General features: G+C 36.2%; 1 protein-coding gene across 1 annotated transcript; it reads left to right on the top strand.

Moving 5' to 3' along the window:
- The first annotated feature begins 70 nt into the window (after positions 1-70).
- On the top strand, positions 71-27934 carry LOC139698936 (UDP-glucosyltransferase 2-like). The gene is made up of 7 exons (XM_071597895.1): positions 71-541; positions 16845-17259; positions 19263-19518; positions 21870-22071; positions 22785-23016; positions 25009-25228; positions 26507-27934. Exons 2-7 carry the CDS (start codon positions 16845-16847, stop codon positions 26790-26792), a joined length of 1611 nt encoding a protein of 536 aa, XP_071453996.1. The 5' UTR covers positions 71-541; the 3' UTR covers positions 26793-27934.
- Positions 27935-27947: the final 13 nt, after the last annotated feature.

Raw genomic sequence — 27947 nt, 5'->3', positions numbered from 1 at the left:
CTCCGCCCCCACTCAACCCCTCCCCTGTACTGTTCTCCCATCCCAACCTCAGCAAGTTATGCAATTGTCGCGGTCCTCAAATACGACCAGTGCGTGAGAATTGTTCGCGCTAGCCACTGCTAGAGCAAGCCGGTCGCGCACTAGAATAATACTACGGAGAGCCGGTCGACGAGGAGAGTGATTGGTTTTGTAGGTGGACCGGAGATATTGTTTCCTTTCCCCATCGAACGAAGGGCATTAGTAGAGCGCACGGATATCTGTTAGTGAAATCTTTAACTTCGGTCTTGTTGTGTTGCTGGGTGCGCGAACTGTTGTTCTATTTTTTAGGAGTTTGTTTATTATAATGCTGCCTGAAGGTTGTCAAGACTAATTGTGAAGGAGATTGTGTTTTGTGTGGCTTTGTGTTTCGAAGGGTCCCTCTCCGCACATTGCTTCCCTCATCGGAGAGATCTGTCCTTTGGAGGATTTGTAGAGAAATAGGCCTCCTTTCACTTAAGTAAAATATTTTTTTCGTTCCGGAGAGTGTCGTCGAAAAATCGCAGTAAGTAAGACCAAGCAAGTGAAGTATTTCGTTCGGCAGCGGGCTTAAAATTTTATCCACCTCTGTTATTATTTTATTTAGAAGATGATTTCGTTAATTCATATGTATCACATAATTTATTTCAATAATTATAACCATTTATTATTTCGCATTTCCTCATGACGGTAACCTTCCATTTTACTCTTTCGCATTTTAACATACCGTTTTTCTCCTTTTATTTCCCCATTCTTGAATTGTTATTATTATCCATAAATATTAACGCTTTTCAATTTCCATAATAAGTTTAAATTAACAATTTTTCTTCCATTATACTCCTTACGTAATTATTATTCCTTTTTTTCTATTCTATAGATTGACGGCCTCATTAATATGTCCGTATAAAATAAACTCTCTCAACTCTCATATTGTTGTTATTATCGCAAATTAACGGGATTTCGAATGAATGCCAATGGAGAAATGCATTGAGAATATCAATTCTTGCCTCATTATAGAATTCTGCCATAAAAGCTCGCAATTTAATAGTTGTTTGTAAGTAATTTCTGGAAATTCATTCTAGTTGTCTTGTAAGCATTTTGTCTTATCTTATTTGTGAGATTCTTTACCTCACTATTTCGAAAATATACACTGCCAAATCTTGAGAAGGGTATTATTTAAAATGTGCAATGGTGTTTGTTTCGTGATGACATTTATGCTAATCACCGAGTCGTAAACATTATAATTCGACATGAATAAATATGCTCAACAAAAATATCATTGTGGTTTTCGGATAAATTATGAGAAAACATTTGCTGGTAAATTGAAGAGCGCGGCTCGGGAATCCTCAAGAGCTCGTTCCATAGCGGAACTCCAAAACTTCGGGATCAGTCGAATCAACCAACATAGTTCGTTGAGCTTGATATTTCTTCGTATACGTCTGCGTTCTACCTTAGGGTCCCTTGAAGGGAGAGTGTAGCTGGTGGTACTAACCTTTGTTATGCAATTACCATTTAGCCTTTAAGGCAATGAGTCCCTTATAGAAAAAATATATCATAATTAATTTTTTCATTCAAAATTGTCGAGAAAATTAAACTTAAGTTTTGTGGTGAATACGAATATTGCTAGGGGAAGAAAGTGTTAGCATACAAGTATGAGTCGCGTATCTGCGATGCGTATTTGCCATTACTTGAGTTTATTCCTCTTATTTAGTCCAAATTTTTTGATCAAGAAGTATCCATATAGAGTGTGGATCTAAGACTTCTATTTATGCTGTAAGGAAGCTCGAATGTCTTTCCAGAAGTTCTAATATTGTTTTTTCCCTTCACATTTGAAGGGAAACCCCGCTAGTTTATTTAAAAATCCCGTCGTAGCAATCTGCTGCTGAAATGGTGTATTCTTTTAAAACTGTATCTCAATATTTAATTAGCATATTCTCCTTCGTTTGAGTTAGTTTCTATTCCTGTGCTATCCTGTTTCGTTATATCATTATCTTCTTATGTCATTACGGAACTTTTACAATAGGTAATTTTTATTGTTAATCCTGCAATTCTTTAGAAATTTATAAATCGAAAAGTAAAGTATAAAGGGGCAGAAATTATGACCTTTGTCTCCCATTAAGTTCCACAGTAATCTATCAAAAACGTAAAAATATGTAAGATAAACCGAGATGAATGCTAGAAGAAATTCGGTCTTCCTTTGTCTCTCCACGTGAAAGTTGGGACTAAATATAAATATATTGTTCTGCATAGTGAATAATTGTATGTCCATATTTATACATTATCTCATCATTCCATTAAAAGAAATGAGACAAAATTCACAAACCGGTTTTAATGATATCCTAAATAATGTTTCGGGAAATATTTCTTGAATACCGCTTAAGGCATTTTCAGTCATACATAAGCCATTATGGACCCTTCTCAACATCCCCTTTCTCGCTTCGTGGTGAGACCGACGTAAAATTATTCCATAGACTACCTGAATTTATTTATATTTTACGTTAATGCCTGTTTGTACTTCTGTCTTTGATCATGATTTGCCTTGGTGCGTTCATAATTTGCTCCTCAATCCACCTTTTTATGATTCTTCTGCTATTCAAATCTGAAGAAGGTCTGAACATTTCGTCTTTATCGCATGTTCTAACTGCCTCGATGTTTTACTCCCGTGGAATTTCGTTACCTATGTCTTCTTTAATCTTCACTTCATAGTTATAAGTCGCCCTTAATTAAGTTTAGCTATGGAAACCACTGCTCCTGCAAATAATGAAGCATTTGTGCATTAAAAAATCTACATGACGGCATGGAAAGCATGCGGCAGCCGTTTAAGTAATCGAAAGGAATGTAGTCGAACTAGGTCAGGTATGTAAACAAAGAGAGCGTAAATGGGAAGGTATTTAAAATATTTACGGGAAATAGAGTGTGTGCCCTGATGCGATGATTGTGACTGATCATGAAGTATGAGGCATACATGTATTCTGGCGGATTATGAAAAATACCCAGACCCGCGTGAATGCTGAACATTAAAGGGTACTTAACTACATATTCTTGGAGATCGCCTCGAGTCCGTCATCAACGTACTTATATTTGTAAAAGGAACTAGTATTTTTAACCTTTTCATAATATTAGAATATTTTTATTTGATGTCATGTTTGTTTGGATATTTACGAGTTCTAATTAAGTGCTAAGGAAGTAACAATTTCAGTGTAAAAATCATTCGCCTTGACCGTGATTCGAACCCGGATACGTCGATGTCCGGCCGTGTGCTTAAGCCAGTTAAGTCACACTCCGAAATTTTTGGGGCTTTAAAGGAACAAGATGTTGTGATGAAAAACCGTGCATGCATTTTCACACGTATTCTTAAGGGATGGATGGGCTTGATGACCTGATACCAGTTTTCCAACGTCCGGTTTAATGTGACTTAGTAGGAGTCTTAAATCACCGCGTTCACAAGCCTGAAGTCTGTTTCTCTGCTTGGAAATAAGCTGAATGATTGCACTAAAACCACGTTTCGCCAAATATGAAGTCGTAAGTGCAAGGGGTTTTTTAACCACCATCCATAATGCAGGATAACGATCGGAAACCTTCTGTAACCAAAACTGTTGATAACTTATCCAAAACTTTGGTTTCAATTTAAAGTCATTTTGTAGTCCAATTAATTCTTCCTCTAATACTCCAACTTCCACAATACCTACAAACGGATTAATCACCAGTCTGGAATTTCCAGCAAAAGAAGATCCTCAGATCGCTGCGTCAAATTTTTATGCAAGGTGGCTAAATGGTCCCAAAAGACAAATCATCATCACCCATACCAGCTTGCTCTTCTAGCTTGAAAAGGGAAGGAAGTGATAAAGCTCGCGTCGATCTATGCTGCGCTTATATGATAAGAGCAACTTGGAAACAAACACAATCACCACATATTTTGCCTTCATAAGATTAGTATCATTTCCCTACAATTGTAAATTCATTTCATTGAACTTTGCAAATAGTTCAGGCAAAAATGCAATGTCACTCCTAATCTCTCTAAGGTTGTCGCTGAGAAAAGCATCATTCTCCTCAAAAAACTGCACGACAGTGTCAAAAAGATTATAGAAGCGCTTTACAAAATTGTATTTTGATAGCCGACGAACTTCCGTGTGCAGTAATAAACGCTTGAAATCTTCATCGTTCTCATCACATAACTCTCGAAAGAGTCGATCATAAAGAGCATGGGCTTTGATTTTGTTAACCACTGTAATTGAAATGTTTAAGGACTTGTGAAGGCGATCACTCAGTATTTTAGCCGCTAGATGTTGTCAGTATATGACACAATGAAGAGCAAAAACATTTGGTCGGTTATATATTTTCTTAAGTATGTAATACAACCATTGTGACGAACAGTCATTGACGGAGCTCCGTCTATTGCAGCAGCAAGTATGTTAGAAAGTGATTTTTTTGTCCCTGAAGAACTGCACTAAGATACAAAACATTGACTCCTGTTTAGTGTGCGTTTCTAATTGTCTTGCAAAGAACAACACTTGAGATAGATTTTCATCTTTAATAAAGCGTACGTCAGCTAGAAGCACATATTCATTACCTGGCAAAGTTGACTCGTCCAACTGTAATGCAAATTCTGTTGTTCTCAGGATTTTTCACAATATATCTGCCACATTTTCAGCCATTCCATCTATTCGTCGTTCAACTGAAGTGTTGCTTAGGAGAATAATTTTTATTGTGTCGCATAATGGCTTATGCAGAACAGTACTCAGAAATTCACTTACTGCCAGTAAGAAGGGTTCTTCACCAGTTGTATATGACTTTCTAGATTTAGCAATTAATAGCTAAGTATTGTAGTAGTAGTTTTGAGGGGAGGCGACCGACAGCTAAGGTCATTTGCGCCATAGGGGATGGACAGGAAAGGATGAAGGGTGGAGAAAAACCCGGCGTCGGCATTAGCCTACTCTTTACGAAAGGCACCAAGGGGTCCGCAGCTTAACGTCCCATCCGACGGACGCCGTACTCACTCAAAGTGCCCTCCACAAAGCACCTCAAGTAGGGATCGAGATACCTCTGAAAAATATTCAACACCGCCGGGATTTGAACCCGCGCCCTCAGGGTGGGAAGCCAGTACGTTAGCCCCCGCACCATCTCGATCCCCCTAAGTATTGTATAAAAGACGCAAACCATCAGTGATATGTTTTGAAACATTACACAACACACTTGAAAGGGTTGGGCGATTTTGCACTCTGTCACGAAGTGACTGAAAACATGTTAATGTCTTTTCTGTCTTGTCAGGATGTGCTTTCCTAAAATGGTCAATTAGTCTGAAAGTTTTCACCGCCTCATTTGAAAACATCCTTTCGCAGAGTAAGCACATAGTCATGTGCTTGTTTATAAGGGACTCTACAAATACGTACTTAAGATAATCCACATTCTACTGTCTACATTTCTTCTTTGATGAGTCATTTCCTGCCATTGTGTTTCTACAATAAAGGTGTAAATATTAAATTTTGTTAAAATTAAATTTAATATATTTGAACTAAATCGAATACACTAATGAGTTAATGATAAGACGTGGGTTCATTCTGTAAGTGATTGCTTTTTAAAATAAAATTACTAAAAATCATATGAAAAACATCAAAACAAAATATTTATGTGCTTGCGGTATAGTTTCAAAGATACGCATATAAGCAAGGCTGAATATATGTATTTGTTCCGCATACCTGGTATCAAACAGGATTTATTTACATATTTTGCTCTTGAACGGTAGTAGTTTTACTTCAGTAAACTGAAAATAATAATACAGTTTATTTATTTTATATAAATATTGGGCATTTCATGTACAAATGCAATACATTTATCACGCGAACTCGAATTCGAAAATGGTGCGTTCGGAGTTTGTGCCTGAGGTCTGCACATGCACCTTTGCCGTCTTTCATAGAGAAACCGAGCACTCGGCTGCTCAGTAAGCGCCTCTCGAATTCGTTTTGTAATACTGATCTAGTCAGTTGAGGGTTAAATAATATTTCTTTGGTTCCTATTCTGTCGTTATAAATCATATTAGTCCATACAATCCCTAAATTGTATTCAAGAGAAAGGCAGTGCAAGGGACTGTTACGGTGAAATTGGCTTTGGTTCAATTTTTGGATACTTGTGTTTGCGTTGGTTCAATTTCAAGTTTATTCCATAGCAAGGCCACCTTTTCATTTGATGATACATTATTAAGAGGAATTTTGTAAAAAAATATGTTCACTATTCCATATACTCGTAGTAGTAGTATTTTTGAGGGGAGGTGACCGACAGCTAAGGTCATTTGCGCCATAAGGGATGGAGAGGAAAGGATGAAGGGTGGAGAGAAACCCGGCGTCGACACTAGCCTACTCTTTATGAAAGGCGCCAAGGGGTCCGCAGTTTAACGTCCCATCCGACGGACGGCGTACTCCCTCAAAGTGCCCTCCACAAAGCACTTCAAGTAGGGATCGAGATACCTCTGAAAAATATTCAACACCGCCGGGATTTGAACCCGCGCCCTCAGGGTGGGAAGCCAGTACGTTAGCCCCAGCACCATCTCGATCTCTCCAAATACTCGTGAATACGAAATATTTCCTAAGTTTTCCTTTCAGTAAAAAAAAAAAGAATTTGAATATCATCCATTGTTTTAGAAAATGCAAATAAATTTTGCAAGAATATGTATATCTTCATCCGGTGTAAAATAGCTTAAAGCCTTGGTATGTCCATATTAGATTCTTTTTTTACAGTTGTGACATTGCAGTCATAAAAAAATATATATAAAAATATAAACCTTCAGATAATTCATTCCAATGTGGGATGTTTATTTCTACGTTATTAGACAGCAGTAATACTATTAACTTTAACTGGTTAAATTACAAATCGAAGCTCTTGCATGAATTGGAAGTAGGTCTCTTTAGCAGTGATTTTGAAAATGTATTATTACCCCCATCGTACTACGGTAGGAGAGATCATGCTAATAAAATTAGAGAGATTAAGTTAGGAAATATAGATTTAAGATATCATTTTTTTCCACGAACGACAGGGGCTCATAATAACATTGTTCGATCGCGGTAGGGTCATGTTCGGGTAAAATTATTCTGGTGTGTACTCACACACACCCTGGAGGTGGCTTTCAGGGTATATATGCAAATAAAATAAGTAAAAATAAAAATTTCGTCGAGTTGGGCTGGATTGCATGAATGTAGTAACTACGTTATGCTTTGTAAGCCATATGTAGCCAGGCTCTGTGCCGCCACCACATATCCGAGATATATGCAGGGTGTCCGATCGTTTGGCCCATGATCGATCACTCCTCCTCTCCGAAAGTTACATTCCATGCCTGCTGACCATAAAGTCTGATTTTCAAAGCATTTAAGGGAAGGTGGAGATACGCAAGGGATTAAGAGTTCCAGCAACCTTTCTCATACCCTCGATAAGCACGTGAAAAAAAATTCCGCTCTCATGTTCAGGGTCGGAAACATGAACGCCGTCCTCATGTAATCAGGTTTAAATTCACCAAGCAACTTTGCCCACATAGCCTACATTATGATACCTCTATTTATTATATAAGGCTATTTGGCGATGACATTGGTGCACCACTAATGCTGTTAACTTTATTGAATAGATTTTGGTATTGCAGAATCTTTCATTGATGCGTCAATAGGGTTTTGAGATCCAAAAATCAGGAGCTAGGTCGAAATGAGAAAAAATTAATGACAGTTTAGATTGAATGGATTCATTTTCGAAAAATATTAGTTTTAAATTTGTTGTCCGTGAAAATTCTAAAGGAACCATTGAACAATTTCGTCAATGTCAATTCGGACCTCAAAGTGATCACTAAAATATTCACAATACGAAATAAGCTTATTATTACTTTGGCTGCTTTGAGAAGGAAAGGCATTTTCTCGGTCAGTGTGCGAGGTCATCTGTTGAGATCAAGGTGGTGAAATGTGTTTGCCGTATAATATATTTGATGCAATTCTACATTCGCTGTCATATTCGAGGCAGCTCATATTCTCACGCGACTTTCACTCAGTTATCTTCTGAGGTTTGCATATTCTGTATCTTGATCAGAGTCATCAATCAGAGATTGCCTGCTTTCTGCAGGGATATCGGGGCGACCTTCGTCAACCTTCATCCGTCGATACAATCGTGTAGGAACCCCCTGAACCGTTCTGGTGTTCACTACACTTCTGAGGCCGCCAGGTAAGTATTGGTAGGATATTCGAGGACTAGAGGGCTTTTTTAGATTAAAGTGTTGGTCAGCGTGTAGGTCAAATAGTGACACGAAGACACGAAGCAAACTTACTCCATCATTTTGAGTAGCCTTCGCAAAAGACTGTACCTTCCCAGAATTGTAAGAGGAATTGTTCAGATGTTTTTCCGTCTAGATCCTAGAATTGAAAATGGTAGGTTTTCTGCTTTGGAAAGGTCAGTCAGAAACGACATTATAAAGAAATGAATGAGCCCTAAACGTTCACCTTGGAATTGCTGGAGAGCGACTGGTGGAAGACCTAACCCAGCTGTAATTGTTGTCACTAGATTAGGAGCAAAGCCATTGGAAATAGGCCGGGAAAGGCAATCAATTTTCTGTGCGCCAATTTTTCATTGAAAAGGATTTTAGCGCGTACGGAAATATTTAGTAATACAGGGTGCGGAGACATATCTTCCTTTTTTCAAACACCAAACGCTTTAAAAAAAGGAAGTTATATTAAGGAAGTTATGTTGCCGAAAACTGTACTTTCAAGCACTTCATGATGAGTTACTGAAAACAATAGTGCTGACTATTTCTTCTAAAAAATACCTCATTTTTCTATTTCAATTTGTTGACTGTATTTCGTACCATGAAACGCTAACTGATCTCTGGTTCACATGACATTGAATCCAACTACTTTTATTTTTTAAATTCTCTGGCACAGGCTGGCTACCAAGTTGCTATCGATGTTTTATTTACGCCGTTTAAGTAGATAAAATGAATCGTAGGGTAAATTCTCCCGCTGTCTATTTTTCAAATTGAAAATCAATCATAAATTTGCTTGTGCGTTGCTGGTTCTGTAAAATAAGTTACATTTATCTTCAATTGAATGAGTATCCTGTTTCCAGTAAGTTCTTCTTGCACCCTATTGCCAAACCAAAGTATCATGGTAGTCAAAGTTTGATGGAAGACAAGGGGAAATTTTCGCTTATTCATTATTTTCACAAAAATATTTGATTTGGTTCCTCCTACCTTCCTTAATAATATTTTCAACGTAATTCCATCATCTCATTGAGATCAAGGGCCTTATCAACCGCCTAATTGACACAGTCAGTAAAGTTTTGTGTGCAGGATATGCCTGAGGACATGCTGGACATATTATCAGCACGTAAATTTGCGGAACGGGTGAGGTATAGACGCTGAGCGGTGTTACCTTTCCGTCTAACTCCAATCATTTGACCTATTCTGTGTGAGTGATCTTAATAGGAACTATTGCCCCAGTCAGGATAGCTCTATGGGTCGTCGGAACGGGCAAGGCCTGTCGGGTCAGGGTTGTAGCTCATATGTAGGGAGAGTTATTGTTGGAACTGCCATCATAATTTGAATTACTCTGCACTTCAGACAAAAAATTTTATCAACGGAAATGAAATTTGTTAAAGATAAGTAAGCTCGCTCGAACAAAACTCGGAAAATAAAAGAGGGTTTTCCCTGAATTTGAAGTTCTGCCGGTAAAAAGAAAATTCTTTATTATGCATTCTCAAATTTTACGCAGATAATTATGAACACGAACATAAATACGAGCATTCTCGTATTAATAAGAGTTTCCCTTTGATCAAGAAACTGAAATATTTGAATCACACCCCGAGTTAACTAGTGACGGCGAGGGGAATACTATATCCCCATAATACGAAGGCTGTCCATAAAGTAACTTCCATTATGCAATTAAAAAATACGCCACCGTTTGGCTCCCTCCACTTATTCTCAAGCTACACGAAAACGGGGGTTACTTTCTGGACAGCCCTAGAAAATTGGCAGATTGGACCACTAGGATAGAAAAAGAATTATACATGATACATCCCTAGTTAACAACGACACATGTTAACTGCTCTCGATGGCTGATGACGATTTCTCCATTAAAATGAAATACATATTCTCAGAATAACATAATCTCTAGAAAAATAACTTGTACCTCTTCAGTCCTTTCGCTTTGATTTGCTGTGATTTCCGAATAACCGGAAAACTTTCGTGATTCGACGCTTTTTTCAAAGGAAGCAGGACGAAAATATTTCACACCTTGAAGACATTTATCAAGTTTCATGTGTCCTCTTAGATTCCAACGAACCCATATTTCATTTCCGATCAGATCTCCCTTGGGTCAGGGGTTAGGTGGTAGAAGAGACGCCATAGTCTCTATCTCCCCCCAAAATAAAGACGACTATCTCTCTATCTATCTCCCTCGTGTGGACGTGGTAGAGACAGAGCGCAGAGAGCAGCTGTGGACTTAAGGTCTCAGGATCTAATCTCCGTGATTACTTAGGGCACTTCCTTCGACACCGAGGTGAGAAAATATCAAGTTACAAGGGCTTTGAGGGGAGCCCCAGGCGGTGCACCAATGGGAGTTGCCTCCACCAACTTCCTTTCCCATGGGCAGAACCGCTAGAGTTACATAGCAATAATATCCCCTCGGACGCTGGATTAATTCACTAGCAATTCAGATTAGTGGGATGAAAGATCAATCTTGCTAGAAATTTAATGATTGATTACATATCTAAAGTATTTTCCTGTCTGTAGAACGGGCTATTAATTATGATGATCCATCTTTTACCGTCCTTATGGAATTGCTTTAGGTGGACTGATTTTTTCCTCTTCAATTCCTATAAATTCCTGAAACTTACACCTGAAGCCTTCTTCCTTCCACTACATTGCTTTCTATGTTCATTCTATCCTCTGCCTATCCTTTAAAATCTTAATATAGAAATCCTTTGAAGTATTATTGATGTCATTTTTGGTTCGTTTCTTTTACCATCAATATATAAAATATTCTCCACAGTTGCCAACTCTTTCTTCATAGAATTAAAAACTGAATGTATACATAATTTGTTCGTAGAATTTTAATCAAACCTTAGCTTCTCTATGAGTTACTTCTTTAGGTATTTCACACACCCCCTCCAGTTCGGGGTTTTTTCCTGAAGTGGGTATTTTATTTAGGATTACAGATGATTTCAAGAGTTGATTCCGCGTTCTACCTAATTTAATGTCGTACTCAATACATAAAATATAAGCAATATTCATTTTAGAATGATCAATCATCGGAGCGGCTCGCCAAAAATTTTATATGGAGCGTGTTGTACGGCGCGGAAACGTGTTCATTGTAGCAAGTTGATATGCGTAGATTGGAGGCTTTCGAATTGTGGGTGTGGAAAACGGTGGAAAAGGTAGAATATCGGTAGAAAGGAAAATAAACGAGGAAGAGCTAGGTATGGTGGGAAAGAAGAGGAAAATGTTGGGTAAAATCAAATTGAGGTAGGAAAAATGGATAAAGCTTATTCTCATTGGCCATGGCATGTTGAAGATCGTGATAGAGGGGAGAACGTTCGGTAAACGAGGAAGGGGGAATAGAATATGCATGTTGGACGGGATGAAGGGTGGAAGGAAGTATGTAGAATTGAAGAGGAGCGTGTTGCAGTGTTGGATGTTGTGTTGTGTTCTGTTAGGAGAGGCATGGAAATATATCGCTGTAACTTTGTATGAGCTCCGTCCATCCAAAACCATCCTTAACCGATGGAATACTAATAATAATTATTTATTTTCAATTGCACTCATAATCCTTCCCTTGCCTATAGACAACTTTGAAAGAAATTACAACTGATGCGGTGGAAGTTTGGCTTACTTACATCACTTCCCCAGTCTAGTATGTCATACTAGTTCTTACACGAGCAACTAGAATTGGGCCACAGTATACGAGCTCGGCCGATCTTGCGCTGAGGCGAATACAACGAATACTGGCGCTAGTGTGTCTTGTAGGGATTAAAGTGATTAATGATTGAGGGCAATGGATCGAAGCCGATCTTCCAGCGACAATGATCAATTTTGATTTGCTTTCATTACGAAAATTGTGTTTTTTCATGAATCTCCCTATTTAAAAAATCAGTATATTTCGTGAAATGTACTGATTTTTTAACTTTTCATTTGTTCATTTCAATACGCCAAAGCTCTGTGAACAGAAATAGTGGAAATAAAATTTCAACAGTCACTTACAGAACTTCTTGCCGTTTCTGGGAAATCAAATGCTGAACATGCTAACGCATCATATCATTCATATATTGAATGAACCAATGCTTCGAACCCAACATAGAGACATATAGATTCGATAATGCCCTAATTTAATTTAATTTTTTAAATATTTTTTGTCGTAAAACATATAACACTCATAAAAAATCAATATTAAAATTTAGTTTGACAGAAAAATTGCCCGAAGTGGTTTATAGCACTTACCGTATATCGGAGTTTTTTCGGACTAATCGCACCGATTCGAAAAGGTCACCCTTCAGTGGCTACGAGAATGTTTGACTGTGACTGACAAAGAATTTTTAATATTTCATGAAGATAGTGTTTGAATGGCTAAAAAAATGCGCGTTTAGCCTTGTTTTTGACCCATTTGCGTTGTAGTACGTAGTTAGAAACCATTTTGCTGAAGTTTTCATCAATGAAATCTTACCAGATCTTGGTACGAACATAAAGCCTTCAGAATCTCTATGATATTTTGCTCTGCAGCAAATGTGACTAGAATAATGTATTTTCATAGTCCACGGTCCATTATATCTCTTTGAACATGGCAATCATTCACGTCAACTGATATACACACCATTATATGGGTATAGCGTATAAAAAAATTAGGTCCTGCAATAGAAATCCAAGCAGTATACCATTAGTACCGGAGCGAGCAGACTTCTAATCCGATTAATCAATGCGGTCATCCTCAGAAAAAGTAGCTAGTTATTTACTGAATAACAGGTATACTAGAGGAAACCAGTCGTCCCTGAGGAAATATTTGGTCCCCGAGATTCGACGTCGCGATAAAAGTGTCAAGTTAGCCATGTGGTTAGTTATCCGTCTAGTGCCGAGGTTTATAGTTCATGCTATTAATGAGGTACGCCCAACGTTTTCTTTCGGAATTCTGGACCGTGTCTCTGCAAAAAACCTTTGAAAATTTAAAATGCGCTAGCTTTTCATCAATGCAATATTTTATGAGAAGACAACGTATAAAATCAGGAGCGAAAATATCGTAAACCACGGATCTTGGATTAAGGGGTGTGTAGGAATCCAAAGGTGAATCTGCGGATATTAGCGAGAATAAGAATCACGGATAAGAAAGGGACACGAGTTTAAATTGAGCATAAGGTTGCATGACAGTAGCTGCTGCTTATAATTTGTAAACGCAATTTTTACCTCTCAGAAAATAATTTCAACGAGTCTATTTAACGCTCGAGTAAAACTATTTGCGCAATTTCATTGATATATAACTTGTAACTTATGTTTCAGAAATCGAATGGTATTGTGTTGTGACTTTCACGAAACAGAAATATTTATTTTTCAGAAGCTTCCGATTTTTATCGTCCAAGTCGTTCGACCTGTTTCTGAATCCACGAGGATTTCACACTAAATCCACCAGAGGAAGAGTCTAATTTCGTGTAGGAGGACATTTTCTCGATTTCCGCTTATCATTCACATTGGAAAAGAGGACGTAATGGTTGTGGAAATGGAATATAGGAAGAAAAATTCTCTCTCCTACATAACATAATAATTTTTATGATTAAGCATGGAATTTTTATTAATCAAGTCCTTCTCAAGCAGCAGACGTGTTTTTCATGGAGACAGCCGTCACTGTGAAATACTTATCGTATATGAAAATTAGGTGAATTTTATGTAGTTGCAGGATGAATTTTACTCGGGAATGATGGAAATTCCTTGCCTTAGGTGGAAATAAGGTAATTCCACGAGGACATTCCTAAATTTACACGTGGAAACTCCGTGGATCTCACGACTGAAATCATATGGAGTCCACCTTGGGTTTCCACCCCAATTTTCACGTTATTTCAAATGGGTTCTACTACTACCTTGTTCCTGCTTGGGAGATCAGATGGTTCGAAATTTTCTGTCTGTTGAACTTCAATTTTATTTCAAAGCTTTAAGATTAGGGAAAGGTCATTTAACACAGTAGCCACGGAAACATCATTTAAGTTTTTGTAAAAAAACATGTCATAGATATAATGCCTGAGATGGTAAGACTTTTCAAATAGTGTCTCGACCCGTTCGCTCTGGAAATCGCTATTATCGCTGATATTTACACTCAGGGAACACTAATAGATCTTCATGTTTTGAAATCGATCTTCTTGCCTCTTATTATAAGTAATTTATCAATCTCCATGCAGGGCCACTGGCACTCTGCTGATAGTGGTTTTCGTGAGATCATGGCTTGATGTTACACGGGGAGTTCTTTCTTTAGAGGTTGGGGGTGAGAAACCCAGAGATATTTCATTTGCATATCCACGGATTGATAGGCGTCGAACAAAGGTGGGTATCTTTATAGGCAGTGACTGGCTGTAAGGCTTAGGCTTAATTTGCAATGGTTACGATTGCATCAAACGACCAAGCAATTATTTGGCAAAGTTTATCATTCATTTAGGTTATAGACTGGATACAGAAGAAGCTATAGCAACTAGTTTTCTTCTTACGTTGAATACGAATTGCAATTAACATTTATTTGTTATTATATTTATTTCTTGATTCGGAAATTACTTCGGTTGGAAGAAAGTATTCATATTATATGAGGAAGAATCCATTTCAGGTTGCACGATTAATCACTGGAAACAATGTACATTATAGAGTTATCTTATAAAATCCAAACTAAGGTGCTCGATTTATCATTAAATTCACGTAATTAATTATAGTAATAATTTACATCTAGTGACTGGATTAGAGGTAGATACCTAGAATGTTAAGGTAATTTTGGACAATGCCAGAGCCATGATTGAAAATTTGGGTGCTTACCTAATACTAGTGAAATACTAGAATATTGGAATGATACTTTTTTATTGCTATGACTTTTGTTCACCCAACAACTTCATGCAATGAAGATTCGTCATTAATTTAGAGAGGGGTGGTGGTCTTCTCTTTTGACTCTTTAATAATAGGTTTGCTGTTTATGGCTGAACTGTAATTAGAGCCTTAAGGATAATTTTAAATTTAAAAGTCTCCAATAGCCAAATCTTAATTCCTTATTTGAAGCACAAGATATTTATTTGAAGCTCTCTCAACATGAATAATATCAGTGGCACAGGATTGCAAGGGGATGAAATTCCACCCCCTTCAACCTCCAAGTTTCAACCCGCTTAATTTGCAGCAAGCCATTGACTTTGGATATTAATTCCAGGGTGGGTTACTAAGATACCTTGGATCCAAGTATTGAGGACCACCACAATGCCTCTAATATCACCATTTCGTACAGACCTCAGAGGCTATAGGTGAAGCAATTTAAGATAAAATTTTCTTCACAACCCACAAGGATATTTCCTTCCACAGTCTTCAAGCCCTGCTGTACACTTTGCTCTCTTCCTACTTGCCATCTAATCCTCTCCTCCTCCACATTGCCTCTTCCAGCAAAAGTCCTTGACTATCATTCCCATGAACATTCTGTCACTCTCCAAAATGTGTATCAAACTAGGGTTTTGTGATGCTAATTGAATATTGAACTTTCATGGAAAATATTTACCTGACATATTTAAGTAATCAGTATTTCCAAGTTTCATGGGTTGCATAACTTCAGCCCCCAACTTTCTCACACTGGCTACAACACTGTAGACAATAAGGGTTTACACTAAAGAATTCACTTCATCCTGGTTATAAAAGCTTAGATATGGAAAGTCATTTACATTCTCACTATATCAATGATATTGAAGTTTTCATAGGCATCGAACAAAGATGGTACCTTTATAGATGCTGCCTAGCTCTAAGGCTTAATTTGCAATGGTTATGATTTTATAAAACGACCAAGCAATTATTTTGCAAGGTTTGTTTTTCAAGCCAAAGCACCCATGAAGCCCATGCATATTGTAAGTCTTGTTGGGATTTTAAATACACCCTGGTTCCATAATATCATCTTTGTTGAATGTATTTTCAGATAATGAATAACAATGGCTGATAATAGGTGATGAAATAATAGAATAAATTTAATGTCTGGACTAAATAAAAATGAGTAGCTTTATGTAAAAAATAAATCCTTGAGCAAATTCTTATCCCCTTAAAGCACATCAACTCTATCATTGTTATAAAACCATAAATACAGTTATCAATCCAAAGGTTTGATTTGATGGGTGTTGTTAGAGTTCACCCAGTACTCAGCCAGACAGAATGTGTAATTTCACACATCAGGGGAGGTGGGCCAGTTCCTTTGTCCATGCTTGCTATAGTTTTGCAATTAGATCTGGTACCCAAAAAATCACACAGGTTTGGTGGAGCGAAGGGTGCTATGAAGAGAGACATGTCAGGAAATATAACCCAGGCCCTTCTTAGAGTAGTCCAACGCTCTACCCCTGGACTAGCGTGACCTATTTTCATCGTCACATGAGTTATATTGATTGAATTGAGCTCTTACGGCTTGTAGCATTAAATAAATAAAAAATCTCCAATAGCGGTAAACAATGTTTACATGAGTTATACTTCCAAAGGTACCATTTAGTGTGAACTAGTCAGTTTACCCACTTTTCTAGATTTATTTTATGAACACATTGCAATATATTTATCAGCCTATGCTGTACACGATTTGTAATTGAAATAAACTAATAATTATTTACTTCTCTTCTTATTTAAGATGGCTAAGACTGGAGAATTAAACTGGAAGATGAGCCAAGGTTCATTATGCTTGGCTGTGTTCCTAATTACAATAACTCCAAGTGTTGACACAGCACGAATCCTAGGAGCTTTCTCTATGCCTGCCCCCAGCCATCACATAATATTTCAAGCACTAATGCGTGAGTTGGCAGAGCGTGGACATGAAGTGGTGGTGGCAAGCCCATTTCCACTCCCGGAACCAAAACCCACCAATTACACGGAGGTATTCATACCAGTTTCCATGGGTGACATTGGAGATATGATGAAGGTGATAATCAGTCCCCAGAGGACCCCCATGAATGAGCATCTGTGGTTGTGGTCAAAATCAGCTTATGTGTGTGAATCTCAGCTGTCACACCCAACACTAAAAAATTATCTGGCTGAAAATTCAAAAAGTGAGTAAACCTATACATTTAACAAACCTGTATATTCAAAACATTGTGAGGGAAAATTTTATTTTTTTTCTGAGCAATTTTAATCATAAATGAGCATTTTGCCTCGGTAAGTTATTTGTCCATTGTGGATTCAAATGAGCATCATATTCATGCGCTATAATCAACAGATTTCATTTGCCAATATGCTCCTCGTATATGAGTCTGTCTCTTGTGTCTACACTCTGATCACTTATCTAACAAAATGCTCATTTTTGGAATTTAAAAAATTTTTGAAAATGCTCTAATCTAAAAATTAGCGACTTAAGAATTCCATGCAAAAATCAATTTCTAAGCTCTACTTAAAGTTTTCCCCAGTCAACCATTTTCACTTGTCCCCTCATTGTTTTTAAAGTGCTACAAGGCAACACTTCCATATACTTCTTTTAATCCTCCTCTGTTGTAGTGACATGCATCCTTTGTCCATTAACATTCCACCCACCTCCTTTGTTAAGTTCAGTGTTTTTCCTTCTTCCATCCAACCCACTTTTTCTCTAAATAACACTCCCTCACCTGCCCACATTGTCCATCTATTGAGATACTTATTTCAGAATCTTGATAAAAGATTCCTTTTTAAGGTGAAAACTCTCACAATTAATTAAATAGAGTGGAAAAATGCCATGCTCATTACTTCTTAGAGCATGTTATATATTGGTACCTTAGTGCCTCATGGGTTTATTTACCATTAATGTAAGGTATTCATGAATATTATTCGGCGGACATCATTGTCATGAAACCCACCTCATTTTATAGATTTTTTATGGAAGAGATAAATAGAGCCACAAATATATGTGTGACAACCAACACCTTCATCACAGAATCTGAAAACTTCCAGTAGCTTGGAGCCCTACTTAGGAACAAGTGGAATTTTTACCTACTCTTACCTAAATCCATTCTCTCAAAGGGGAATTAAAAACCTCAGTAGTACTGACAGTGAATCAGTGGAAATTAAAATAAATTATAAATTTATTGATTGTGCTTACCTAAAGTTTTAATTGGAATCAGAAATATAGCAAAATTTAACTCAGGCAGGCAGAGGTGGCCACCTCCTGTCAACACTCTCTTCAACCAGCACCTTCACTCACCCCTCCCATCAATGCAATGCACCCTCCCCTCTAATCCCCTAAATTATTATTTTTATTTATATTTATTATTATTTTATTTTGTTTGTATATCTTTAAGGCTCTGATTCATGTGAAAGTTAATCTAGAAACTTACCAATTAAGATCCAACCTCCATAACTATTCCACAAGAGGTAAATCGAATCTAAATACTACTTATTGTAGATTGTCATCAACTTACAACACATTTCACAATATGAACATACGACTGTATAACTATCTGCCTACTCAGTTGAAATCAGATGGTATCCAGAGTTTCAAGAATAAGGTATATACCTGGTTACTTGCTCACCCACTTAACTCATTGGATGAATTCTTTTGTGACAATCTTCATCACATTTAAGAAAGTATGTTTATATGTTAAATAATACTTATATTGACGACATTTAATATGGTTGTACCATTTTTAAAATGAATAAAGTATTATTATTATTATTATTATTATTATTATTAATCTGACTCAATCATATAAAATTAATGATTATGAAGAGCTTTTTAAAATTAATACATTTCTATGGTACTTGAGTGTATTGTACTAGTGGTAGTATTGTATTCGAAGCAACAATAACAAGAGAAGTTATTACTGCTGATTTTATTGCTGATTTTACATGTGGTTTATAATTAATATTGTCAATTAAACAGGACAATCCAACTTCTATGGTAATTGTTTATTATTTTCATTTATATAAAGCCTTTTGGGTTGATCTCTTTTCTTCAACCCCCCCTCAAAGCTTTAAATGATACTGTTCAACTTGTGAACCCCTTTATCATCATCTCTGAGATAATCATTCATTACTGTTAATGTTTTTTTTGTGAACCTAATCTGTTCAATTTTCACATTTGCAGCTTCAAATGTCTCTTTTGACTTGGTCATAGTGGAAGGTTTTTTCATGGACTGCATGGTAGGATTCGCACATATCTTCAATGCACCCCTGGTGGTCATGGTGACTCAGTATGGAATACCATGGGCTGATGATATGGCGGGAGTTCCAGATGCCCTTGCTCATGTCCCTCATGTATTCTTGCCGTACAGTCAGAATATGAATTTCCTTCAGAGACTTCATAATACTGCCTTCTCCATTTTCACAAAGCTATACCGAAGGTAGGAAAATAACTTCATTTATTTTTTAAACTTGATAGAGTGCTGGATCTTTTTATGGTAGAATTACTTTGGATGAAAATTTAATATTAGCATTTGCCACCATTCGCAAATCTATTTCTGAGCTGAAAGTTCAGGCTCAAAGCTGAGGCTTCTATTTAAAAAAGGGTAGCGGGTAAAATCAGCTATTGAATAGTTTGAACATTAAGTAGAGCAAAATAATTGAGTGCAAGCTGTTCAGTTTAGTGATAATTAATAAAATATATGTTTGGTAATTGTTTTGATGTTGAATGGAAAAATAGCCATATTATTTCTTTCTCTCATTGATTTATATTAGTTGATGATTTCCATGTTAGTTTGTAATATGTTTCAATATTAGCTAACTTTTAATTGTAATATTAGCATAAAGCCTGTCACTTTAAATAATTTGGAAGGTAAGATATACAATAGTCATGGCACTGGATTTCCTCATTGTGGAATACTGGAAGATAACTTCTCATTCTTGAGCTTTTTCATAAACATAAGCATTGTTTCAAAGAGGATTCATGTTGTAACTCCGTCCTGATATCATTCATCTCATTTAAATATATATGTGTGGTGCAAAAGAGCCCTAATAACTTAAGCACTTATAAATTGGCTGCTGTTGAATATCATATATCAGCAATGCTTAATGTAAGGACCATTTATGATGATTGGTTTTTCTGAGCAATGGAATTGCTCAATGAAGAAGAGTCAAAATCTAATAATTCATATTTTTCCTTTCAGAAAGATAAAATAACTATTGATTGATTAATAATTACTAAATAGCCCATGAAATCCTTTTCTTCAGATAATAGCATTGAGTCTCAGGATAATTTAGGACAGAAGGGTCATAATTATTTTATTATCTTATTTTGTCAAAAATTCTATTGTTCAATACATTAAAAGGTTTTGGATGAGCTCAACTACCAAATAAATATTTTGTGACTCCTAACAAAATAAAATCCAGCATCCTACTCTACATCAGATCCTTCTTCACCTCTGTCTACATCCTTCCTCCTTTCATCCCATCCAACATACCTATTATATTCCTGCCCTCCCTTTCCTCATTTGCCTAACATTATCCCTTCTACTACTGTCTTCAACATCCCATTACTGAACAATATGCCCTTAATCCATTTTTCATGCCTCCTTAGGATTTCCCCCAGTAAACCCCTCTCCTCGCCCACCATACCCAGTACCACCAACTTTGTTTTTTTTTTGTTCCATTTCACCTTCTCCATTCTTCTCCACATCCATATTTCAAAAGACTTATTTGCCTAGTATTCTCCCTTCTATTACAGTTTTCAGCATCCCATTGCCAATCAATATGCTGTTCATCCATTTGTCCCGTTACCTTAGGATTTCTCCCAACAAACCCTTCTCTTCGCCCACCGTACCAAGTACTTCCTCATTTGTTTTCCTTTTGGTTCATTTCACCTTCTCCATTCTTCTCCCCACCCACATTTCAAAAGCCTCCAATCTACTTCTATCATCCTGCTCCAGTGACCACATATCTGCACCGTACATAACTATGCTCCATATCAAAGTTTTAATGAGCCTTTTCTTAACATCCTTACTCAATGTCCCTGTCATCAACTCCCTCCTCTTTGTGAAAACCTCTTTTCCCAACACAATTCTTCTCCTAACGTCCTTACTACTTTGACCATTTTGGTCCAAAACACTACTGAAATACGTAAACTGTTCAACCTGCTCTAGTTTTTGCCCTCCTATTTTAATGTTTATCTTAGCCTTTTTCTTTCTGGAAAATCGCATATTATGCTGCACCCTATGGTGCCATCAAGAAATAAAGTAGTTTATTTTTCATTGGTTGATAGAAATAGGTGCTTGTTTTTCACTTACATTTTTGCAACTAGAAATATTGCTCGGAACATATTCTGCTGTGTAGAGCAAGATGAGAAAAAAATAATGAGAGTTTCGATACGAGTTAAATCACCAGTCAGATTAATGAGAAGAGTGAATGGCTTAAGAGAAAGGGCTGGATAAAGTTAGATATGGGTCAGTATGGTCTAAGAGATTCACAAGACAAGCATTATCAGAAGTCTGTTGAACAGAGAGTGAACATAGAGGCATGCTTGGAAAAATACATGTATCAAAAAAAGTGAATAGTAAGAAGACATCTCCTTAGAAATCACTCAAAACTGACTTGTTTAGCCAAAAAGTCTTTACCAGAAAGAAAATTCCAATGACATATAGCATACATTTCCACCAGGAAAAATTAAAGATACCTTTGTTCATTTGTGCATATATCCTTCAAACATTCTTTTTTTTCTCTTCCCATCAACTTTCAGGTATTAAATGTTATTTTTTTACAGATATGTATCGCTACCACAACAAAATGAGATAGCTAAGAAATACTTTGGACATTCTATGCCGCCTCTCTGGGAACTGGAACAAAATGCTAGCCTCATCTTTACTAATGGGAATCCCACTCTCACACCAATAAGGCCAACATTACCAAATTATGTAGAAATTGGTGGCATACATATCCAACCAAATCCTCCTCCACTTCCTCAGGTAGGGATCAATTTATATAAAGACATAACTAATACATGTGTTTAAAGGAATCTTAAATTTATTTGGGAGAAAATTCTCTGGTAGTCAAGAAGTATTTTTAGCATTTCCTGTTAAGCAATGGAGCTCATATTGATCACCAAGAGGCCGGTTTTTTATTCCCCCACCTTGTATCTCTTTTACAACACTTCTTAGATGGTTTTAAACATTTCAAATCCATTGCTGCTGAACACAATGATATACTGGGTTGTCCCAAATGTCATTAGTTAAAGTTACCAACTTTAGTTATTCTTATCTCCACTTTCCGAGGATTCTTGTCATGGTGGATGAGAAATTCTTACTGTGACAATATTTATTTTTGGTTCATGATATAACTGTGCAATGTAGTTAAAATGTTAGATATGTATTGTGTGTTGATCTGCCAAGGAATGTGAAGCATCATATAGTATTGTATTTCACGTGAATGTAGTTTGTGTTGGATGTATTGGGAATCACATAATTGCTGGATAATTAAACTTGATATTTTTTCAGAAAACTTTATTAAACTACTGTAACATTACTTACATTAAGTATTCTAATGAAGTTTTGTGAAAAAAAAATACCAAGTTTAATTATTCAGTGATCATGAATTTTCACCAAGTAGAGCCTGAAACCATTAAAATACATAATTGTTATTTCATTCTTGAGAAAGGAACTTTAAATATGTTTACTTATAGGATTTGCAAGAGTACATGGAAAGACACAAAAGGGTTATTCTCTTCAGTCTTGGGTCATTAATAAGTAACCACAACATTCCAAAAGATCGCCTTAGAGAAATCATGGAATTCTTTGTAATCATGGATGATTACCATTTCATTTGGAGGTGGAATGGAGATAAGGAAAGTCTTCCATTGAAGATACCACCTAATGTATTTCTGTCTGAATGGCTTCCTCAACAGTCCATTTTGGGTAAGTCATTGCTTTTTGTATCATATTCAAACTATCATACATCCATTTTCAAGTGTTTGAATGGGAAATAGAGGGAAAAATGGCAGGTACATGAATTAGATACGCGTAATATCAAGAGGAGGAAAGGGTCAATTGAATATTATAACCCATTAGAATGAAATGGGAGAGTATCAATTCTGCATTATTTTATTACTTGAACTAATTAAAATAAAATATTGTGCCTTTAAACTATTGTTCTGAACTGTGCGATATAGTGTTCATCCTACCATAGTAACTAGTTGATCCAATTAGTAGAGTTCACATACTGTGCATGCAGTCAGATTTGATGGAAAATGATCTGCTGCATTCAGGTAGAGGCATGTATCAGTAGAAGTACTTTATCAATAAATTATAGGTTTTGGAGAATACTTAACAACTGCTTATTACATTTCATTATCCACTTCCTCTGCTCATAGTTGTTTTTTGTCTCACAATACCTGCTTTGTCAGTTCTTTTGTTTTACAGCCTTCAAACAGTCCATCTGGCCAATACTTCACCCTCCCTCTCAATAGTTACCTAACATTTCCCCTTCTATCATGGCCTTCAGCATCCCAACATGGCTCAATATTTCATCCCTTCACCTCCTTAGCCTTCTTTGAATTTCACACAGTAACTTTTACCCTTCTCAAAAAATATGTAAAACATATGCAACATACAGGAAACTGTATGCATAACTTTATGTCTTGTCATTCTTGCTATCTAGCTTATTTTCTTTATTCCTCTCCCCGTATGTCAATTTCAAAAGTCTCTATCATGGTTATTATTTGAATTAATCAATTTTCAATTTAGGAAAATTTAATGGGAGGTGTGAGTATGATCAAAACAATGAATAGAGGTTCTAAAATGTGTCTTCTTGGGAGATTACCTAACTACACCAAGGGTATAAACAGCCCTGATATGCAACTATGGAACCATTCAATCTATTAAATCAATGCTATATAAGTATGTATGTACCTAGGTGTATATGAAAATTTCATGTGCATAAGAAAAGGAAACTCTATGGAATTCTACCACCATTTGTCAGACCACATCATGGGCCCAAAGTAATGGGCCTAGGAAATATTTAATAAACTTTCACATGAAATCAAACATGAAACAAAAGTACCTGTTTTCAAGAAAAAGCTGTTAAATTTATTAAAAAGTAATATCTTCTATTTTTTAAATGAATATCTGAAATTGTCTCTCCACATCAATTTTGACCAAACCAAGTAAGATGTAAATACTATAGTAGTATATTGGTATGTACATGTATAAAAAAACCATTAACACAGTAATCTATCAGAAGGTTGGTTTGATATGCGAGGAAAGAGTTAACCCAGTACTAGCCTGATGGCATGTGAAATTCACACATCAGGGTAGGGGGGTCAGTACATTTCCCTGGGCCGATCATGGTTTTTCAGGAAGATCGGGTTCCCAAAAAATCACATATTTTATTTTTTCATAAAAAGTTATTCATTTTATCTTGTATGTTCTGTATTTGTGTGTGTGTGATTGTGCACCAAATCTGTGGAAAAATAAATTCAATATTATTATTTTTATTACTGATGTGAGATAGACTCAGTGAGAGAAAAATCCATTAGAACATAACTCTAAGTATAAACATACCTTAAGTGAGACATGGACTCCTTATCAGCTTGCGGGGATCAGATTATGGAGAAACCACTATTGTTTTTATACTGTATACAACCAGCAGATACATTGGTATGTTGCATTGCGCAAAAGTGTGAAGTGTAACATTGATTTATTAAAACCTCATTAATGATAACTTTCTATAAGAATAATTAAAAATGAACATCGTAATGAACCATCATTCCATTTTTTTAGCTTCATCAGTTTAGCTTGTTACTGTATTTCACAAATCTTCAATCGGGTTGATTATTTGTAGATATTTTTCACATTTTATCAATGATTAACCTAATTTTTCCATCCTTCTTTTCTGCATGGGCAAAAAAGCACACAGACATCTTGTGGCCTTCATCACACATGGGGGACTTCTAAGTATGCTGGAAGCAGCTTATCATTCTGTGCCTCTCATTGCCTTCCCATTTTATGGGGACCAAAAGATGAATGTCAAGCAAGCTGAGGAAATAGGGTTGGCTGTCAAACTTGATTTCTTTAAATTCACCAAGACAGAACTTGAGGATGCTGTTAGGAAGGTCTTGATGAATCAAAGGTAAATTTTTATTGGTCACCTTTAAGTTTGGCAATCTAAAATGTGTACAACTGATTTACGTACACAATGAATGTTTAGTGATTGAGTGCAATTTGATTTGATTTCATTAGTAGTATGTGTTGAAAATTCATTAAGATTTTATTTATACTTTTTTGCGAAAAAAGGTATGTTAGAATATTGTTAGTTTTCAGGAAATATATACCTATAAAAGCTGATCAATTGTGAAGAGGAAGCTAGGTGCGGTAGTCAAATCTAGAGTTCTTCAGGCACTCGGTTAATTAGATTTAGGTGAGCTTGGATGTACACAATTCTATGAGCAATATACTGGGAGTCAGGTTTTTTGGATGAAGATGGTAAAACATTCGTTTAAAGTTTTGCCACAGGCATGTGTGAGGATAAAGTTGGGAAGGTTGTTTTGGAGGACATTGTGGAGAAACCACTACTGTTTATATTTACAGTTAGTTATTTCTTTAGCGATATGGGATGAGGGTGTTTGGTGAAAGGGGACCATATCCGCCATTCACCAAATGAGGGCAATGGCGGAAATGATACACAACCTGGGGCATCAGCTTTATCTATTTTTGGAAGGAAGCTGTAGTGGTGTCTGTGTATGTAGGTTGTAGAGTGGATTTTAATGCCTTAATATGGCAGGTCCTTCATGGGGTCATTCTTCTAAAGGAGGGTGAGGAGTTCTTTCTGGTTCTCAAAATGGTTTGGTTGAGGGGAGGATCATGTTGGTAATGGTGTGACAATTGAAAAACATACATATATATGTTCATCTAACACTTAAATGATTGATGCTAGGTAGATATCTACTCCTAAGTTGGAAAAGAAGTTGAAACTTTTCCATAAGTGTCTTGGTTTTAGGTTAAAATGTCAATTATTACTGTGAGGTACCCCGAAAGACCATGTGAAACCGACAAAGTTTTTATTCCCAAAATTCTGCCCCAGTGTTTTATATACCTGCTCATATTTATGAAGAACAAACTAGTCCCTGGGTATGGATTCCAGGAAATCACCTTTTAAATATCTGAAATTATAGTATTCCTTCAGCTGCTACCATATGCATATAGATAGATAGACTAGTAGCTATATGTCATTAATATGTTTTATTCATGTAAAAAAATGTACATTGTTTTGCATGAAAATATAGTAAGCTGATATCTATAGGAACATGAAGTTATCCAGAAACTCAAGTGTTAGGATTTAACTTTTAACCACTAGTATTATTTCCTCTTAGCTGAGTTCAGAGTGTAATGATTACTCTTGATTTTTCAGTCATATATCAAAGGTCAAAGAGATTTCCAGAATATTTAGAGATCAGAAAGAGAGTCCACTTGAGAGAGCTGTTTTTTGGACTGAGTATGTAATACGGCACAAGGGTGCACCACATTTACGTGCCTCATCAACCAAGTTGAGTTGGTATGAGTACTATCTGCTGGATGTCATGCTGGTTATGTCACTTGCTACATCATTAGCTATTACTTTGATGTATAAGTTATCACTGTTCATTGTGCATATTTTTCCCTTTCCGAAAATCTCAAAAAGTGTAAAAATGGATTGATTGAGCTCAAGTACAAAGCCCTTCTGACTTGATCAAAGACCATTCTTTCTAAAAAGAAAATGTAAAGCCTTTACAAGTTCACTTGCTGCATTTGTATTAGATATCTACTTATATCATTGTAACACATTATGTTAATGTGCAATCAATGATGCCAATCCATTCACCTTATGTGAAATGAAATTTTATCTGCTTACAGCAAACTAAATATATGTGAACCTAGAGGTGTATTTTTGGGCAGTCAAATTTACTCAATTGAAAATGTATTTGAATTAAGTAGTTCTTTTGATGTTATGATATACAAAGAATTGTATTTCCCAGGGATTCAAGTTGAGAAAAACAGTGCAATTTATGTGCTCGTAAATTTTTACAAGATGTTGAGCTATAGATGTTCAATGTTAAGACAAAATTATATTTAATTCTATGCATGAAATTGGGAGAATTTGTCATCAGCTGATAACTCTTCATAAAACTCTAAAATAAACTCTAATATATTTCAACTAGCAAAATGGGTTGTAAAAATATTATCCTCTTAAATATTTTTATCATCACCTATTTATTTCCAATCATTTGCCACATAAATTGAATTTGAATGCTAACTGAGAGAAAATGCAATGTTGGTTGACTTATAGAGAATGTGGAGTCAGAGGAGCTGTAAAAAAAGTTGCCAAATGATCTGTGATGTGGCTAAATAAGAATGTACAGGTAGCTGGATATTCAAGAAACTTGGGCATTCATTTGGATATTGTGAATCATTTATCCACTTTTGCCGTAGTTAAATAACATCCATAAAAGTTATGGAAAGAGTTCTATCAAAGTCATCCTCTGTTGCCCTGGCCACTTTAATAAGATCACCCTTGGTTTATAACAGCAATTTTTCTCCTCAGTTGTTCCCTATTAGAGATATGTAGTCAGGGAGTTAAGTTCAGTAAATGATGATGACCACTTTCTACATGGATCAGATGTGTAAAAATGATTATGCTTGTAATTGTAAAATGTAAAAAAAACCATCTCTGGGAAATTATTTAGATTTGTTTAGTTCATTGCTTATGAAACTCTCTCATTTGTTCAACTGGATATTTTCCTGTGGTAAGAGACTATAATAAGGTTGTAATTTTGGGGTTGGGCATTTTAAACACTTCATTGACCTCATTGCAT

Source organism: Hetaerina americana, unplaced genomic scaffold (assembly GCF_022747635.1).
Source record: "Hetaerina americana unplaced genomic scaffold, ioHetAmer1.1.p SCAF_9, whole genome shotgun sequence".
Classification (NCBI taxonomy): Eukaryota; Metazoa; Arthropoda; class Insecta; order Odonata; family Calopterygidae; genus Hetaerina; species Hetaerina americana.
This window is presented reverse-complemented; position numbering and strand designations above follow the sequence as displayed.